A 21,069-nucleotide genomic window follows, 5' to 3' on the forward strand; every position below is an offset into this window, starting at 1 on the left:
GTAAGTTGACACAGTATAATGAGGATCATGTGACATCAATGTCAATATAGGTTCAGTCACAACAGGACCAGTTGATAGTTCAATTGAGAAAGAGCAAAGAATTGGAGAAGTCACTGAAGGAGAAGATAGTCAAAGAGAAACAGAGATATTCTAACCTGCTACAGAAATACAAAGAGTTACAGAACATTCAACCAGTAGATCCCCCACCAGAATTATCATTGGACACATCACAACAAGAGGAAGATGACAAACAAGAAGAGCTACAAAGTTCACAGTTACAAGTACTTGATGAAGAAACACAAACTGAACTGACTAAACTACAACTAACAATGGCAAATGTGAACACTAGTCTTGAAAAGGTTGAAGTGATAATGAAGTATTGGAGTGAAAAGGTAATATTGCTGTACATTTGTACATATTTATCAAATCATGGATTACAAATCAATGAACCATGTGACTTACACATTTAACTGCTCCTGAGCACAGAACAAAATATAATATGCAAAATAATACATACATCATTTACCTTCAACAATACAATCACACAACAATACATTGTGTGCCTTAGTCATGCATGCAGTGACAATATTTCACTTTTTCCTTGTTATATGTCTTGTTTATGTACTGCCCACAATTGCTGTGCTCAAAATTGAGCTGAGCATGTACATAACATGATGTTTAATCTGTTGATCCATGTTCCACTATACCCTGCTTAACTAGTTAATTCAGCTATCATTTAGCTTTATGCATGTACTCTCTAGACTTCAAAGAGACCACAGTCACTGGTGAAGGATCAAGGAAAAGTGAAGGAGTCTAGTGAGAGAGTACCACTTCAGTCAGAGAAAGGAAGGAATATTTTAAACGTCCAACTGAAGACAATGATTTCGAATTTGTCAAATGTAGAGGTCAGTAATAATATATGAACAAAGTTTCATAATTATATACAAGTACACAGAAAAATTTGGAATTTTCAACTAGAGTAGGAATCATAGCAATCGATAAAAAGTACTGAAACAAGCTGGAGTAGTGCACGATATTTAATCACAGTAAAACAATAAGAAGTGTGATATCCCTACTGTGCATTTCGTATCTTGAGCAAAGTAGGGACATAACAGTTTTACTGTGATTTAATATCGTGCACTACTCCAGCTTGTTTCAGTACTTTTTATTGATGTGCTATGGTCCCTACTCTGGTTAAAAATTCCAAATTTTTCTGTGTACTTGTTTGTTTGTTTGTTTTTTTTTTTTGTTTTTTTTTGTAAAAAATTATTATGACTGGTGAACCCACACATACCACATCTGAAATGGCGCCACGCAACCCAATTATTGTCTGAAAAGTGAAGTATCCATTACGCTTCATTGTCAGCTATGTTCAACACGTTATGCAGCATTTCAAATCAAGAATTGTTTGAAAAGCACCTCTGCTATCAAAATAGCCACTATGAAAAATACGGACAATTTCTGTTACAAAGGGAAGCCATCATGTGCTACCGCCAAATTGACACTCTTCACTGTTAGCAAAGATAAATGGGACACAAAGGAGGACACTGGCAAGTCCATGAAGAATGCACTGTACATACTGCGGTATGCCAAAAGGCACCTGTCGGGCTGAAGCAACATCGAACAGTGAAAAAATCAAGCCTGTAGCCTTAACTGTTATCAAGTTACGCTTGTCTGAAGGCATCAGTCAGTTACTCAGTCAGTCAGTAGAAAATTCCGTTAAATGAATATTTTTTAAATTCCGTAGCAACTTGTTGAAAGCGTTTTCGGGTTGATCTGAAAACTTGTTTGGGCATTTCACCTAACTCATTGTCGTCAGGGAAAATTGAGGCTGGTTGTTTGGGTGATGCTATCCCGTGGGCCATGCCTACTCCTTTGTGGTCCCTACTATACAATACTATTATACTGTATGATACATGGCAGATATCAGTAGCATAAGTCTTGTATGGTGAAACTACTCATTTCTTTTGTGTGTGGGTAAGGCACAACCCACATACAAAAGGAAAAAAAAAAGCAGTGTGGGACCTTGAAATACTATAGTTGTATTGTATATGGGAAGCATTTATATAACAAAGATTTGTTGTCACAAAGGTAGCTATCATTTAAAGCATTTCAACTAAAATATCAACTAATCTATAGCCATAAGAATTAAAAAAAAACAAATACTGTTACTATACATCACTGCAGCATTTAGTACATGTAGTCCTTACATATTTGTAGTGTGGGAGGACGGTACACAAGTCTCAAATTGAGAGGAAAATGATTCTAGTCCCACTAAGGAGAAAACATCCTGATCACCTGGCAGACTCCTGTAACTATTTGAGCGTTAATCGGATGGCTGCAGGTTTGAGGCTGTCCAGGTCCAGTCATGGATTTTTCTCCTTTCTCCACCTTTTCAAACACACTTTATGTAACAACTTTAAACAGACTGTAGGACCAGATGTCCTACAGACCTTTGTGCTGTAAAGCCTCAATAAATAAATAAATAAAATATTTTAAAGTATAAGACTACTTTTAGGAACATATTTTATATGTAACACTTTTACACCTCAGATCAAAGGAGCTGCCCAGGCTACATTTCATATGTAGCCCAGCTAGCTGGGCGACATATGAAATGTAGCTGGGCTACAACTGGGCAGTGATTATATAGACGTTGATGCTTAAATCGATTGTGGGGATCGATCAACACTCACGTGATTAGGATGTACTACTTGGATTTCCCTATGAAAACCACTCAGATGGAAAGTGTTTTGTTATCCTTGCCATCCTATGAGTTGAAAACATTGGGCTAAGGTAAAAACTAGTGCTACAGCTTATTCATCGATCGTTTCCATGCGTTTTCGAATACGGACATACTCCCATCATGAAGCCACCACTCTGCATGGAGTAACCACTCTACAAGCAAGCTTACCTGTCTAGACCTTTAGTGAACTGCATACTTTTTCCATAAACAATTCAATAGCACTGATTAAAACATTAAACTTGCGTAGCAGAAATTCTCCATGATATCTGTAGGATAAACCTATTTATCATAACCAAACGTATCCAGAATGTACTAGCTGCTGACCCATAATCGAAAATTTTAAGTATACATATATAATATATCCAGTGGCTGCACTCATGTTGGCTTGGGTGATTGATCGCCCTGTATAGGCCATCAGCCTAATAAGTGTTACATATTAGCTGTAACACGGGGCATTCAGGTTTTGCCTGATATGTATGCTCTTTGCCCCCAGGCCTGTGGCCCTGAGGCATTAGGGCATACATATCAGGCAAAGCCCTCATGCCTGTGTTACAACTATTACATGTAACACTTTGACTGCCCTATTAGGGCATTCCATTAGAATGTATCAATGGGTTTCAGTCTCACTCCATCTTTGTGAAATTACGTACTGAGGGGGCACTAGTTCCTTAACCCCTTTCTACTGTCTATGATAACCTCTACATTATGTGGGTACCCACCACCTACAATAGTACAAGTATAGGGAAAAATTAGGAATTTTAAGTTCGATTAGGGATCATAGAAAAAGCAGGGAAGCAAGGGAGGTCACCTACACCTGCCGATATACTAGTGAACATTTAATCCCTAATTCAGTCCATATAGCTACCCATAACTGAATTAGGAGTTAAATGTTCACTAGTATATCTGCAGGTGTAGGCTACCTTCTTTGCTTCCCTACTTTTTTATGATCCCTAATTGAACATAATATTCCTAATTTTTTCTTATACTTGCTTGCTTACATTTTTGTAACATTATTATGACTGGTGAGCCCATGCATACCACATCAAAGAAAAGAATGGCACCAGAGTTGTTTTCTTCTGAATGTGTACCCCAGCTATCAATTACTGGATTGAAGTGAAGTGGTTATTACGTGTCACTTTCAGCTATGTTCAGCATGTTACACAGTACTACAAACAAAGAACAATAGGAGAAGCATCTCTGCAGTCAATCCTGTCACCATGAAAAATATGGTTGATTCATGTGTCCCAACTATCAATTACTGACTTGAAAATGAAGTGGAATTACGGTCTGCTTTCGCCTATTTTCAGTCCGTGACACAGCATTATACGACGTAAGCCATGTATCTCACTACCACAAATCAGCACCTTGGGCAGTCAGCAAAAAGAAATGGTACACAAAGGAGGACAAAGGTAAGTCCATGATGTGTGCATTGCACGCACTGTGATATGCCAATAGGCACATCTCGGGACGAAGTGATGTTGAACAGTGAAAACAATGAAGCCCATATCCTTAGCCATTATCGAGTTACGCATGTCTGAAGGAATCAGGCAGGCAGGTAGTTAGTCAGTAGAAAATTTGATTTTAAAAATAATTTGGTAACAATCTTTTGGAAGCATTTTGTTGTAATGAAGGCGCTTTTGGGCTTGGTTATACTTACCAATACTGCCAAGGTGCCAGGATGATATTGTGAAGCTGGTTTTTTGAGTGACTTTTTTTTTGGCCAGAAAGACCCAAATCTCAATGATCCCTAATATACAGTACAGTAGTACTGTATGATAGTCAGTAATGTGATGTATTATGTTCCCATAGGAATGGTCATCATTTGTACAGTTGCTACAAACTGAATTATCTGATAGTAAACAGAAAAATGATCGGTTGGAGGATGAGCTGACTCAGACACAAGCAAATGTTTTTAAATTACAAGAAGAGACCACAAAACTACAAGAAGAGACCACAAAACTACAGGAAGAGACCACAAAACTGCAGGAAGGGACCAGAAAACTGGAGGAGGAGATCACAAGGAAAGAGGTAACATGTTAATATTAGAAAGCTTCAGCTGCTGTGTCAATTTGTAATATAGGAAGAGAATAGAGTTGGTATGAGTCAACTCAAAGATGAACTCTCTGAGAAGGATACACAACTGATGATGAAGGAGAAGGAACTAACAAAACTCAAGGAGGACAACAAGTTGTTAGTGAAGCAGATTAGAGAAAGGAAAGATAAGAGGAGAAGAGAAACAATACCTCAGGTGTGTTCCTACTAATATGATACTGTTTAATATATTAACATGTAAACTACAGGACCAGCTGGTCCAGCAGAAGTTACTAGGAAGTGGTAGGTATGGGGAGGTGTGGAGGATCAGTTATGGTGACAAGACATATGCTGGTAAAAACATCCACAAGAACCTTCTCCCTGGACATCCTGATACCAGTGTTGACCAGATCAAACAGTTTGTGGCAGATATTGAAAACATCTATGCCATATTTGGTTCACATAAACATCCTAACATTGAACAGTACTACACTATTACACAACCAACTCCTGATGGTTCTCCAATACTTTTATCTCAACTACTGCCTGATAATCTCAACAGTTTTACTGCTAAGATGAAAGGGAAGTTGCCCATTCATGTACAACTTGACCTGTGTCTTGACATGGCTAAAGGAGTACAATACTTACATGCCAATGGAGTGATACACAATAATCTCCATGCTGGTAATGTGCTGATCAGTCAAGATCAACAAGCAAAAATAGGAGACTATATTTGCTCTCAGATTACAGAACTGAATGAAAAAACAACTCCACAAGATAAAGCTTTTATGTCACCTGAACTGATCAAGAATCATGCAATCTGTTCCAGACCTTCTGATATTTATTCATTAGGAGTCCTCTTCTTACAAGCAGCTACCCAATGTCCTCCAACTCCTAGTGAGGACACTGAACTTTCTGAAGCTCAACGTCACATACATCAACTAGATGAGATCACTACCAATCCTCTACTACCAGTGATACTGCAGTGTCTATACATCCTACCAGCCAGACCTACCATTGATCACTTGTGTGATCGGATCAACACTGCCAAACAAAGTCCACAGAATGTAATGTCTGATACTCTACATCATGTTAAGGTGAGATCATGTTATGTGGTCTGTAGTGTACTACTCTACAAAAATGGACACTGTAGATCAGAGCTTATAATGTATACACACTGGACAAATTGCTTTACATGTCCAGACTTCATGTGGGACTGTTCATTCTATCAACAATTACTGAAACTTTGTTGCTAGAATAGTACACTTTGCAAGGAAGTGACCACAAATGTATCATTCCCAACACCCCTGTAACCACATAACAGCTGCTTTAAGATGTGTACAATATTGCCACTACAGTGTTCTTCTGGTTGTTCAATTGCATACAAAGTGCTTCAACCTTCCATACGTCAGTTTAGGAAAAACTACACAGCCAACTTTCATTTTGTGACTGGACAACAGAAACTTAGTGAAATAATACAGTTAATGGTTGTCAGACCATTACTACACTTGTGCTGAAAGAAATTCCATTTGACAGAAGCCATTTGAGATTTGACAGAAATCATTTTTAAGCCCCTTTCCACAAAACCTTTTATGGCTTCATTCCATAGAAGAGCTTTTATTCCCTTACATGTAACTAGTTCCCCTTTGTAATGTGCACTGTTGTATAAAAGCTATCATAGAAATATCATATGCAACGAAATTCACTTTTACGGAATAGCCTTACTCCGTTCACCAACAAATGCAGTGACAGAAACCACTTACAGACATTCAGATACAAAAATTATCCAAAAACTATAATTTGGTTTAATTGTCTGACTGCCTCACTGCTTGACCACATTTGCAAGGCTAGAGATCAAACAAAGCAGCACACAGTCACCATTTTATACCACAACAACAAACCCACTGGTGGGATGTACCTTTTGTGGTTCTGGCAAATGTCTATCTTCTGTTCTTTTCTTTTATCTTCAGTTAAATATGGTTTATACTAGAAGCTGTTTCCAAGAATGGTGAGAAACAACAGTCAATGCGGAGAAACCTTATCAACTGAAAATGCTACATGTGATTGGTACTGTATATATATTCTTGCAGTTTGCACAAGTGTTAGTATTGATACAGACTAGACCCTTGCTCCATATGGGTATTTCAAACTAATAGTATCCCTTGTAATATTGGATAGCAGCTAAGCTCCCATAAACAATCAGAACATGTCATGTTACCTCTAATAATCACTGCTGAGGCCATGCCCCTCAATGATCTAGCTCCATAGAAAATAAGGTATTGTAGCATATCCTTCAGCTTAATCTACTGTGTGGCTGCATGAGTAGCAAGATCAAGATACTTTAATACAGCAGTCACAGCAACAATGTATTTTATAGTTATGCTCTAACAATGTTAACAAACTAGTGTAATAAATAATCTAATCCAAAACAGCCAAGCTGTAAAAAAAGTGTGCGGCCCTCAGAAAGGCTATGGTGAAAAAAGATGTGAAATCCAAGGTGGCGGCCAAGAAATGGCTGTGATGGTAGGTTAATGGTAAAAATTTTAATAATGACAATTTAGGTAAATTTTGTGAAGCGGCACAAATATTCACCTGAATTGTTGTTATTAAAATTTTTACCATTAACCTACCATCACAGCCATTTCTTGGCCGCCACCTTGGATTTCACATCTTTTTTCACCATAGCCTTTCTGAGGGCCGCACACTTTTTTTACAGCTTGGCTGTTTTGGATTAGATTTCATTTCTTTTTGTATTTGTATACCCCAAAGCCGGCCTATGGCCAGCTTTGGGACTTTTTTAACCTATGTTTTTTTCTTTACTACAGGAAGAAGAAAAGATGAAGTAGATGTACTTTAAATATTTTATCAGTAAATGTACAAATTATATATACTGTATAATACATATGCGACCGGATTCGCGAAAAAGGGTCTTCCACACACATCCAATTTGCCAACTTTGACAATTGATAACTTCAGATTGGAAAGAGCTATTGCCTTGATATTTGGGCAGTGGTGAGCACCACTATAGCTGAATACATGGTGAAAGTTTCAGGTTAATATGTTACTTGAACACTGAGTTATGGTCTCCAACGTTTACGGCATTGGATGTGTGTGGAAGACCCCTTTTCGCAAATCCGATCACATATATTGATTACAGAAATCTCCATGGTGGTTTCTTTGTAACTGAACACTCTACAAGGTGACTTCTTCTAATTGCTCTCTCTACAGGGTGAATTGTTTGTAGCTGAACGATCTACAAGGTAACTTCTTCTAGCTGATCTCTCTACAGGGTGATGTGTTTGTAGCTGAATTTTGTATAGGTGATTTGTTTGCAGATGAGCTCTTTACAGAATGGTCTCTTTGTAGCTGAACTCTCTAAAAGGTAACTTCTTCTAACTGATCTTTCTACAGGGCAATTTGTTTCTGGCAGAATTTTCTACAGGGCGATTTCTTTGCAGCTGAACTCTCTACATGGTGGTTTCTTTGTAGCTGAACTCTCTACAAGGTAATTTCTTCTAGCTGATCTCTCTACAGAGAGATTTGTTTGTAGCTGAACTATCTATATACAAGGTAACTTCTTATAGCTGATCTCTCTACAGGGTGATTTGTTCGTAGTTGAATTCTGTACAGGTGATTTGTTTGCAGTTGAGCTCTTTACAAAATGGTTTCTTTGTAGCTGAACTTTCTCCAAGGTAACTTCTTCTAACTGATCTTTCTACAGGGTGATTTGTTTGTAGCTGAACTATCTACAAGGTAATTTCTTCTAGCTGATCTCTCTACAGGGTGATTTGTTTGTAGCTGAATTCTGTACAAGTGATTTGTTTGCAGCTGAGCTCTTTACAGAATGGTTTCTTTGTAGCTGAACTCTCTACAGGGTGATTTGTTTGTAGCTGAAATCCCTACAAGGTAACTTCTTCTAGCTGATCTCTCTACAGGGTGATTTGTTTGTAGCTGAACTCTCTACAGGTCATTTGTTTGTAGCTGAACTCTCTACAAGGCGATACTTCTAGGTGATCTCTCTACAGGATTCCTTGTTTCTAACTGAACTCTCAACAGGGTGATCTGTTCATAGCTGAACTTTCTACTGGGTGATTTGTTTGCAGCTGAACTCTCTAAATGGTGGTTTCTTTGTAGCTGAACTCTCTACAATGTGACTTCTTCTAGCTGAACTCTCTACAAGGTGACTTGTTTCTAGCTGATCTCTCTACAGGGTGACTTGTTTCTAGCTGAACTCTCTACAAGTGATTTGTTTGTAGCTGAACTCTCTACATGGTGGTTTCGTTGTAGCTGAACTCTCTACAAGGTAACTTCTTCTAGCTGATCTTTTTACACTGCATATTTGTTTGTAGCTGAGTTCTCTACAGGGTGATTTGTTTGCAGCTGAACTCTCTACATGGGAGTTTCATTGTAGCTGAACTCTCTACAATGTGACTTCTTCTAGCTGAACTCTCTACAGGGTGACTTGTTTCTAACTGAACTCTCTACAGGTGATTTGTTTGCAGCTGAACTCTCTACATGGTGGTTTCTTTGTAGCTGACTCTCTACAAGGTAACTTCTTCTAGCTGATCTTTCTACAGGGTGATTTGTTTGTAGCTGAATTCTCTACAGGGTGATTTATTTGCAGCTTAACTCTCCACAAGATGACTTCTTCTAGCTGAACTCTCTACAGAGTGATTGATTTTTGAACTCTCTACGGTTTCTTTGTAACTTAACTCTCTACAGGGTGATTTGTTTGTAGCTGAACTCTCTACAGGGTGATCTGTTCATAGCTGAACTCCCTATAAGGTAACTTCTTCTAGATAATCTTTCTACTGGGCGATTTGTTTGTAGCTGAGTTCTCTACAGGGTGATTTGTTTGCAGCTGAACTCTACATGGTAGTTTCTTTGTAGCTCTACAATGTGACTTCTTCTAGCTGAACTCTCTACAAGGTGACTTGTTTCTAGCTGATCTCTCTACAGGGTGACTTGTTTCTAGCTGAACTCTCTACAGTGATTTGTTTGCAGCTGAACTCTCTACATGGTTTATTTCTTTGTAACTGAACTCCCTGCAAGGTGACTTCTTCTAGCTGATCTCTCTACAAGGATATTTGTTTGTAGCTTTAACTCTCTACAGGTGATTTGTTTGCAGCTGAACTCTCTACATGATGGTTTCTTTGTAGCTGAACTCTCTACAAGGTAATTTCTTCTAGCTGATCTCTCTACAGGCCGATTTGTTTGTAGCTGAACTCTCTACATGATGGTTTCTTTGTAGCTGAACTCTCTACAAGGTGATTTCTTCTATAGCTGATCTTTCTACAGGGTGATTTGTTTGTAGTTGAACTCTCTACATGATAGATTCTTTGTAGCTGAACTCTCTACAAGGTGATTTCTTCTATAGCTGATCTTTCTACAGGGTGATTTGTTTGTACCTGAACTATCTACATGATGGTTTCTTTGTAGCTGAACTCTCTACAAGGTAACTTCTTCTAGCTGATCTTTCTACAGGGTGATTTGTTTGTACCTGAACTATCTACATGATGGTTTCTTTGTAGCTGAACTCTCTACAAGGTAACTTCTTCTAGCTGATCTCTCTACAGGACAATTTGTTTGTACCTGAACTCTCACATGATTGTTTCTTTGAAGCTGAACTCTCTACAAGGTGATTTCTTCTAGCTGATCTTTCTACAGGGTGATTTGTTTGTAGCAGAACTCTCTACAAGGAAACTTCTTCTAGCTGATCTCTCTACAGGGAGATTTGTTTGTAGCTGAACTCTCTATACATGATTTGTTTGCGGCTGAATTCTCTACATGATGGTTTCTTTGTAGCTGAACTCTCTACAAGGTACCTTCTTCTAGCTGATCTCTTTACAGGATGAATTGTTTGTAGCTGAATGATCTACAACGTAACTTCTTCTTACTTATCTCTTTACAGGGTGATTTGTTTGTAGCTGAACTTTCTACAAGGAAACCTCTTTTAACTGAGCTCTGTACAGGGTGAATTGTTTGTAGCTGAACTATCTACAAGGTAACTTCTTCTAGCTGATCTCTCTACAGGATGATTTGTTTGTAGCTGAACTATCTACAAGGTAACTTCTTCTAGCTGATCTCTCTACAGGATGATTTGTTTGTAGCTGAACTATCTACAAGGTAACTTCTTCTAGCTGATCTCTCTACAGGGTGATTTGTTTGTAGCTGAATTCTGTATAGGTGATTTGTTTGCAGCTGAGCTCTTTACAGAATGGTTTCTTTGTAGCTGAACTCTCTACAAGGTAACTTCTTCTAGCTGATGTATCTACAGGGTCACTAGTTTGTAGCTGAATTCTCTACATGGTGGTTTCTTTGTAACTGAACTATCTACAAGGTGACATCTTCTAGCTGATCTTTCAACAGGGTGATTTGTTTGTAACTGAACTCTCTACAAGAAAACTTCTTCTAACTGATGTCTGAACAGGGTGAATTGTTTGTAGCTGAACTTTCTACAGGGTGATTTGTTTGCAGCTGATCTCTATACAGGTTACTTATTTCTAACTGATCTCTTGAATTCTGTTCAGGGTGACTGCTCTATTAGGATGACTGCTATATTAGAGTATCTCGATCTCGCACTTGCTACACCAAGTTGGATTTCATGTTATAACTCCGTGGCTTTAAGCCTGATTCTTCTACACCATTGAAGAGCCTTTCTAAGGTGATAACTCCATCTGTACAGCGATTTTCAAAGCATTACCCCAAGTGGTTTATCTGGTAGGCGTGGCAAGCATAATAATAATAATAATAATAAAATAAAAATAAAATAAATTAGCTAATCTTGATTGCATAATTGTTACACACTGTTGATTTTTTCGCTGTATCTTCCTGGTTTTTAGCTCGATTTCTTTCAAACCACAAAAGGTTTGAGGTTCAATAGTTAACCTATTCACTCACCGATTTTCAGCTTCTTCCCATACGCGGTTTACCCTGTAGGCGTGACAACATATTGGTGTTATTTTTCGTGCATAATCGCTCATAACTCTTTGTCTGTTTATGGTATTCCAGCCAAAGTTGGTACCGAGATGCGCCATTATATCCCCCTTCTGTGTGCCAAATTTCAAGGCAATCGGATAACGCGTTCGCGTTTTAAAGCAGTTTTTGTAAGTGTGCGAAAAGAGGAAGAAAAATAAGAAGAAAAAAAAACCAAGAAACTAAGCCAATTTTTGAAGTCGCATATCTCAGGAATTCCTGAAGCGATTTCGCTCAAATTTGGAATGTGGAGTACTGAAGTTGGAGGGAATGTACACAGAAAAATTTGTCTTGTTTCATCAAGGCAGCACAGAGCTACGGAGGTGCGAAAATTGCGTTTTCTTTCTTCCTGTCAATATACTCACAGGGTTGCGCGCCAGCTTCTTGGGCCGCACGACACACTACCGTGTGTCTTGATATTAAAAACAAAGTAGAGTTCCAGTGATAAAAAGTAGTGAAACAAAAGATGATGGTAAAGCTATGTCTACTATGCTTGGCATTGTTGCAATGCAGAAAAATCCCTATTTTGGCATTGAAAAGATGGTGAAAAACATGCCAGTTTAGGGATATTACCGTGTTGCTACAAGTAAAGATTTTCTCTCATCTCTTGTTTCCAGTGGCATAGCCAAGGGGGGCAAGGAAATGCCCCCCCCCCCCATCACCAAGTGTTTTTTAAAAACTTCTGTCACAAGCTTACCAGTAACTGACATGCATCCCAAATTACTGTTTGTGTGCTACTACGTGAGTGCACACAACATTCAACTCGTTTGTGAATTGATGATTTCTTGTGTGTTACAAGCAATGAATAAAATGATGCGCTAAAAATAGGGTATGCTGGAATCCCTAGGGGTTTCCCTGTATAGACACTTGGTATGCCTTCACCAAATGAAAATATTAGACACACAATTCTATATTTAGCTTACACTACTCATGCGATAGTGCATTTTTCAAACCTAAAAGACAAGTGACCCTCTCAAAGTGACTTCACAAAAGTTGCAACTCAAATGATATGCGATGATGACACAAACCTACTGCCTACGAGGTGATAAAGTGTTAAATGGACCGACTTTATTTTCCCAAGTTAATCACACTGGATATTTGTACAGTGCAGTGGCATGCCAGTTTCAGTTTTTTTTTTTTTTTTACTTTGTCAGTCAATCAGTCAGTCAGTCAGTCAGACAATCTGTCACAAGCTTACAAATTCTGCTAACAGGAGAGGTGTACGGTTGGGATTTTGTGTCAATACATGGTGTTTGAATTTCGCTGGCTGAAGTGAGTGCACTCGTCATACTATGCCAGTGTGCTAGGAGTGCAACACAGACTGTGGCTGACATAAGTAACTGTAACACATTGTAAGTGTACTAAAATATTCATAATATAGTTCTATCAGATAATGGATTGTGGGTGAACTTGTTGGAGTACAGTTTTGGCACGTGCAATGATGCTCGATGAAAATACTTTCATTGATAAATGAAAATACTTTCATTGATAAGTGATAACTGGTAGCAATCAGTAATGAAATAGTTATGTAGCTAGTTACATAATACAACACCATATGTTGGCTATCCCATCATTGGGTCATTAGCCTTTTGTGCAATTATGAACAATGTTGAGTGTTTTGTGTGGGATGCCTGCCCCTCCTCCCACCACCTTCTGGCTAGCTACACCCCTGCTTGTTTTACTACTTTTTATTGCTACATTGGTGACTCCAACACTTGAAACAAACAACTGAAATGGCAGAAAGGTAAATAAGAGGACTTAAAATGTTTGGGCATATTCATTCAACTTTCAACCTTGTCCTGACATTGTGTCAAATACTTGTCTAAAAAGTTGTTTTACTGATCAACTCTGGTAGATCAAATAAATTCAAAACAGTCTAGCTGTAAAAAAAAGGGCGCAGCTCCAAATAGCCATGATGTGAAATCGAAGTTGGCGGCCAAGAAATGGCTGTGATGGTAGGTGAATGGCGAAAAATTTTAGTAACGACAACTCCGGTGAATTTATACTACCTCCTCCACTAGGACTCATAGTTGGATCTCGCATTATAACTTGGTGGCTTTTACCCAATTATTCTATACTACTCCATCGATTTTCTATGATGATTACATACTGGTTATCAGCTTGCTTTTCTAAGCGGTTTACCTGGTAGATGTGAAAATTAATAGTTTTTTATGCACAAAACTTGATCGCATAATTGTGACACAAGTTGGGTTTTGTTTCGTATCTCCATGGTCTTTATCTCAAATAACAAAAAGGCACTTCCACGATGGTTACTTCATTTAGCAATTTTCAACTCATTCCTCCAAGGGGTTTACCCTATGGGCATGACACAAGTTCAACCTTATTTTATGCAAATAATTGGTCATATCTCCGTAAATGTTCATCGGATTCCTACCAAACTTGGTACTGAAATCTGCTTTAATGAGCCCTTTACATGTGCCAAAGCTCAACCTGATTAGAGCACACATTGGTGTTTTATAGCAGATTTTGCAAAGTGTGAGAAAAGAAGAAAAAAACAAAGAAATTAAAATGAAACTTTGGTCACTTGTATGTTGGAAATGGCTGAGGCAATTTTCTTCAAATTGGTACTGCATGTATGCTCTCCTTCCTGGTAGGCACTTTTGTAGCAAATTTGGTTCCAATCAGATAAGGGATCACGGAGCTACATATGTGTGAAAATCACGTGTTCTTTCTTCCTGTCAATATACTCACGGAGTGGCGTACTGGCTTCTTAGGCCACACGACACACTACTGTGTGTCTTGGATCATACAATGTGGTAATACTGTATATTAGAGGTTTGGGATTTTCTGGCCAAACTATCACCCAAAAACCAGCTTCACAATACCATCCTGGTATGTACCTGGCAGTATTGGTTTGGTATAACCAAGCCCAAAAGTGCCTTCAGTACCATCCTAAATGCTTTCACTCAGTAGCTACAATTTAAAAAAATATTCAATGGAATTTGCTTGCCTGCCTATCTGCCTGCCTGCCTGCCTGCCTGCCTGCCTGCCTGCCTGCCTGCCTGCCTGCCTGCCTGATGCCTTCAGACAAGTGTAACTCCATGGGCTTGATTTTTTCACTGTTCGACATTGCTTCATTCATAGATGTGCCTTTAGGCATACCACAGTATGTAAAATGCATACATCATGGACTTACCTTTGTCCTCCTTTGTGTCCCATTTCTTTTTGCTGACAGCCCAAGGTGTCGATTCACAATATACCTTGAATGTATTGGAATACAAGATGTCCAGAGTTATTCATTGATTGTTAATCATCAAGAGGAGAACCAAGAATTATGTTTATGCTTAGGGATTAGGTGTGGAGGAGGCTCAGGGGTGGATCCAGACTTTCAAAAAAAAAGGTTCTACTTTGGAACATGGAAACTACAACTTCAGTCTAAGTGCCTAGCAGCTATATTTCATAGCAAATAATTACTCTCCAGCAATGCTTCATTGTTAAGTCTTACCATTTAGGCCTATAGAAATGTATCTGAAGCCTTATCGTAACTGTAATAACTTTATTAATGATGGCACCTATTCTGTATGAAGATGCAGGGGTAACAGTTTCAACTGATCAATTTTTACAATAAAAAGAGGTAACAAGAGTGTTTTGTCACTATTAGTCTAGTATTTATTTGACTTATAAACTGATTTTGGTGTACTCAATTAGAGAAAAACTTGGTAGTAGCTCAAACTCACTACCGAATGTGTGGCAGGGCGTCTGGATTCAGTGGAATGGAATGGTCAACTGGAATGGTGGACTGGAATGGTGGAATGGAATGGTGGAATGGACTGGAATGGTGGAATGGACTGGAATGGTGGAATGGAACAGTACTTTGGTAATTTCAATTGGTGGTCACCTCTTTATAAAGACCACCTTCTAACAAAGACCACCTCTTTATAAAGACCATTTTACTTTAATGTTTAAAATGCTGTTATCTTGTTGTTTTAGAGTGTATCCCCATAGAATGGTCTTATTGATCAGTTGTGCGCCACATGCCTAGAAAAATCAGAGTGATATCTGATTTGTAATACAGCAATATACCCCATCCAAAAACAGTTTGGCTGTATAAAGTGACGTCCCCATCAAACTAAAAGTAACTGACAACTAAAGGAGCTATTATTAGGGTGAGGCGAAGAAATACTGACAAATAACTTGCTATAATTTATAAAAATTTGGTCCATCATCATTCACTCATACAGTCTTGCTGCATTCCTAATTAATTCCCTGTAACTCTAATTGGCTAGTAATTTATTATTATTAGTACTTTACAGTGACCAGCACTGAAGGTCTGACAGCAACATGTGCTGCAGCCTTAGGAGTACCTAACCTAATTCAAGGACTTAGAACTAGCTGCCTTTTTTCTCCTCTATAACACCGGACTATTGAGAAAGGTACCAATTTACTAGCCAATTAGATTTACAGGGAATTAATACAGCCAGACTGCACAAGTCAATGATAAAGGACCAAGATTATTGTAAATTATACTTAGTTGCCAGTATATATTGACATTCATTTCTAGATATTAGCTCCTTTAGTTGCCAGTTGCTTTTAGTTTCATGGACATATATTTTTTTGTATAGCCAAGCTGTCTTTTGTATGGGATATTATATAGTTATACAACGGCCACGAGCGCTCTGCCTGATATAAACGCACGAGCCTGAGGGCCGTTAGGCCCGAAGGCAAGTGCGTTTATGCAGGCAGAGCACGAGTGCACGTTGTATAACTGTTATGTACCACTCACCTAATAGGTGGGGAGAGTCTCACAAGACAGCTGTAACACTTATAAAGGCCAGGTTTCTAACATTGATTGTGGGTAACCAAGCCGGACGTTGCGATGACGTTCCCCCTGCAGTACTGCAGCCACCTGAGATATTGAAAGCTAGTACACTATGGGTTATATCACTAACCTGCATTCGCTGTTCGACTCTCATCATGTAGTGCTCAGCATGCCAGCGTGCCATATAGACTAAGCACCAGACTAATCGCCATAGTGATTCTCTCGGGCGAAAAAAAGCAGCTAAATAGACGGTTTAAGTAAACAAAACCTAACTAATAAACGATACTAGTCTAATTCTTACTATTCACACTGGCTAAACTCGAATCTGTTGGCATGACAAAACTGGTTACCACAATCGAACGTAAAGGTTAGTATTGTTTAGAATATATTTGTTTTATTGAGTCATTGTTGAAGTGAACTACAGTTTAATCTGAGCTAAGATGGTACCAGACTAGTAAGGTGTATAAGTACGTTTATATATATGTAGACTAGAGTTGTGGCCACCCGCGTTGGCTTTTTTGATCGCCATTGGCTGCTTGTAAACATTATACGTATTGGTGATGTTATGGCCCACAATAGACCTTTACATGTCAGGCTATAAAAGAATTCGAGTGATCTGTGAAGCGTCTTTCCACCTATTAGGTGAGGTGTCGTAGTGGTCTTCGCCACCGGCACTTGTGCTATGCTGCACAAAACCGCAGCCAGTGCAATATCTGTATATTGCACTGCGGTCGGTGCATTATAACTTATAATGCACTCGTTGTGGTCTACAAAACCGCAACCAGTGCGTTATAAGTTATAATGCACTCGCTGCGGTCTGCAGCAGTGCAATATACAAATTATGGTACTGGCGGTGCCTTTGAACTGCCAATGCAGAGTGGTACATATAGCTATTACTGTATTGTATCATAAATCAGATATCACTGGCTTTTCTAGGGGACATAACATGTGGCACACGATTCATCAATAAGACTGTCTTATAGGGCTCTAAAACAACAATTCAGATATTAAAGTAAAATGGTCTTTGTAAAGAGGTGGTCTTTGTTAGAAGGTGGTCTTTTAAAAGAGGTGACCACTAATTGAAATTACCTAAGTACCGTTCCATTCCATTCCACTGAATCCAGACACCCTGTGTGGCAGGACTAAATTGAAGGGGCTTTAGCTTATATGTCAAGCCATACAAGTGCTAAAGTTACACAAGTATAAGAAATTATTTTATATGGTTTAACATCTCAGGCAAGCCACAGACTCCAATATTTTTAGCTTGCAGGCTAATTTGGGAAAATTGGGCAAGCCCAAGACTTTGCTGGGGGGTGCAAAATCTCTCAGACAAAAGAGGCAGTGTCACTGTTAATATCTGTTTGGTTTGCTGCATCTGAGAGATGGCTATGCCAATCAGCATTACAGTTATTCTTCAAGCAGTATTACTGCACCCAATTTCCCCCAAACTAAAGATTCTGTAACCACTGGGTGTATCCACAATGCATGTGCAATTATATAAAGTAAAACTAGCACACAATGTGTAGCAATTTCATATTCTTCAGCAATAACTACTGTAGTATACTGTCACTATAACTATGGAGTTGCAACCAAGATGCTCGACAGCGTGCAGCAATGCATATATAACACTGTGACCTTCGATAGCAGCAACTGCACAGCATGCAGCGAGAAGAAATACTGGCAAACACAGTGGCAGCAACTATACAATCTGAACAACTGTATGGCACACAGCAAACACATACATAACACTGTGGCATACACAGTGGCCGCAACTGTACAACATGGGCAATGGCACGTGGAAACACAGAACCCTGGCATACAAAATGGCAGCCACAGTACAACTACAGCATACGGCAACACATAACACTGTGGCATACACTGTGGCATACACTGTGGCATACATTGTGGCATGCACAGTGGCGGCGACAACACATAACACTATGGCATACACAGTGGCAGTAACTGTATAACATGGGCAATGGCACGTGGAAACACAGAACCCTGGCATACAAAATGGCAGCCACAGTACAACTACAGCATACGGCAACACATAACACTGTGGCATACACAGTGGCAGTAACTGTACAACATGAGCAACTGTATGACACGCGGCAACCCAGAACATTGGCATGCACAATGGCAGCAACTGTACAACATGCAGCACTGTGGCTGGAACTGTACAACATGAAGCAACTGTATGGCATGCAGCAACACGGTGGCAGTGACACATAACATTGTGGCATATGCAGTAGCAGCAGCTGTACGGCACACGACAATGAAGAATGCTGGCATATAAAATGGCAGTGACTGTACAACATGAAGAACTGTATGGCATATGGCCACTCATGGCATACACAGTGGCAGCAACTGTACAACATGGGCAACTGTACAGCACATGGCAACACAGAACACTAGCACACAAAATGGCAGCAACTGTACAACATGAAGCAACTGAACAGCATGCATTAGCACATAACACTGTGGCATACAGTGGCAGCAACTGTACGGCACGTGGTAACACGGAACACTGGCATACACAATGGTAGCAACTTTGCAACATGAACAACTGTACGGCATACGGTAACACATAACACTGTGGCATACACAGTGGCAGCAACCGTACAACATAGGCTACTGTACGGCACGTGGCAACACAGAACACTGGCATACAAAATGGTGTCAACTGTGCAACATGAAGCAACTTCATGGCGTGCAGCAATGCATAACCACCGTGGCATACACAGTGGCAGTAACTCACTGTGCAACATGGGCAACTGTACAGCACGTGGCAACACAGAACACTGGCACACAAAATGGCAGCAACTGTTCGATATGAAGGAACTTTACAACATGCAGCAACACAAAACACTGTGGCATACACTGTATCAGAAACTGTACAGCATGAGCCACTGTACAGCATGAGCCACTGTACAGCATGAGCCACTGTACAGCATGAGCCACTGTACAGCATGAGCCACTGTATAGCATGAGCCACTGTACAGCATGTTAACACTGGAATTTACAGTAGAGCTAGAGGTGTACCGATATAAGAAAACTAAACCGATACGATACCGATCCGATATACCGATATAACTAAGTGTAGCTATTTATATTTGAGGAATCACATATGCCATGTTCAACTTTATTGTAACTACTGAAGAAACTACTGAAGAAACTACTGAAGAAACAGTCTTAAGATTATTGGCTATGCTTGGTTACCCATGGTGGTGTGGCCTCTATTCACAGCTCAGACTATAAGGCACCCACAAATATTTTAAAACATGCCCCTGCCAAGATTAGTCCGGATTACTCCGCATTTTAATGGCTTATAGAGATGGCTGGTTGTTTTATGCTGGGCTCTTGGTTCATCTTTTTGCTGTTTCCCCAGGCTCATCACTATGAGTGTTTGTTGTATGATTGGTAAGCTTTGTGACAACAAAACAGTAATTATCCATGCACTTAGATGGCTTCGTGTAGCATGCTGCTTTGAGACAAGGAAGATAACTACTGTTTCCCGCCCTTGTTAGCTAAGTATAGGGTTTATAATGTGGCTTGATCATTGGACAGTGTCCTCAAGATAGTTCAGTTGTATATCGGCGTATCGTATCGGTTTTTAGCAGCAATATCGGCTCCCACCGATATAGTAGAAATGTCTATATTGGCCACCGATACTATATGTATCGGTACACCTCTAATTTACAGTGGTGGCAACTGAACCATATGAAGCAACTCTATGGCATGTGGCAACACAACACTATGCAGTACACAATGGCAGGAATGAAACGACATGAAGTAACTGTGGCAACACAGAACACTGCGGGTACGGGCGTACACAGTGGCAGTTACTGCAACACATACAACATGAAGTGACATGCGATAAACCAAAGCATACAAGCAGCAGTATAATGTAATAAGGAATGTAAAACAACATTGGGAGAGAATGTAGTTACAAAATAACTCAATGGAATTGCAAGCAGTTACATGCCTATAGCAACATGGCAGTAGTAAGACTATAGCAGCAATAACAGCTAGGCAGCAGTAACACATTAAAAGTAACATGACAGCTATGACAACATGGTATGGAGTACATCGAAGGACTATACTTACCTTGCGGTATCTCAGAATATTGGTATCTCAATGCCAATAACATATTAAACAAGCAATGGCAGCAGCAACATATAGAGACAGCAGTGTGACATTCATAGTGGTACTGAGGTACAAGAAGCATGCAAAAAACAGTACAATGCTAATAGCACGGCATATTCAACAAAGCAACAGAACTATGGTATGCATATATAGTGGCACTACAGTATAAGCAGTGGCACCATGCAATAACTGCAGTACAACCATCAGCAGCAGCAGCAGCAGCAGATGAAATGGTGGTCTGACCGCATGATGTTGATAGATGCTGGCAATCTAGTGATGCAATTGCAGAGGAGCTTTGATGGGGGCAGAGACACGACTACCTCTGGAAGGCTTAGATGATGGCTAATGATGGGGTGTGGTCAACAGCCCTAGTCTGCTGTGGAGGACAATTAAC

The 21,069-nt window shown here is 39.5% G+C and overlaps 1 protein-coding gene across 1 annotated transcript in view; it reads left to right on the forward strand.

The window, feature by feature from the left end:
• Positions 1 to 21,069, forward strand: part of LOC136255148 (uncharacterized) — a 61,953-nt gene that overhangs the window by 34,515 nt on the left and 6,369 nt on the right. The window contains exons 10-14 of the mRNA XM_066047868.1: positions 51 to 392; positions 762 to 905; positions 4,553 to 4,771; positions 4,824 to 4,991; positions 5,044 to 5,871. Of these exons, the coding sequence (XP_065903940.1) occupies positions 51 to 392; positions 762 to 905; positions 4,553 to 4,771; positions 4,824 to 4,991; positions 5,044 to 5,871 (1,701 nt within the window). The remainder of the gene's footprint in view (positions 1 to 50; positions 393 to 761; positions 906 to 4,552; positions 4,772 to 4,823; positions 4,992 to 5,043; positions 5,872 to 21,069) is intronic.

Source organism: Dysidea avara, chromosome 5 (genome assembly GCF_963678975.1).
Source record: "Dysidea avara chromosome 5, odDysAvar1.4, whole genome shotgun sequence".
In the NCBI taxonomy this organism is placed as follows: domain Eukaryota; kingdom Metazoa; phylum Porifera; class Demospongiae; order Dictyoceratida; family Dysideidae; genus Dysidea; species Dysidea avara.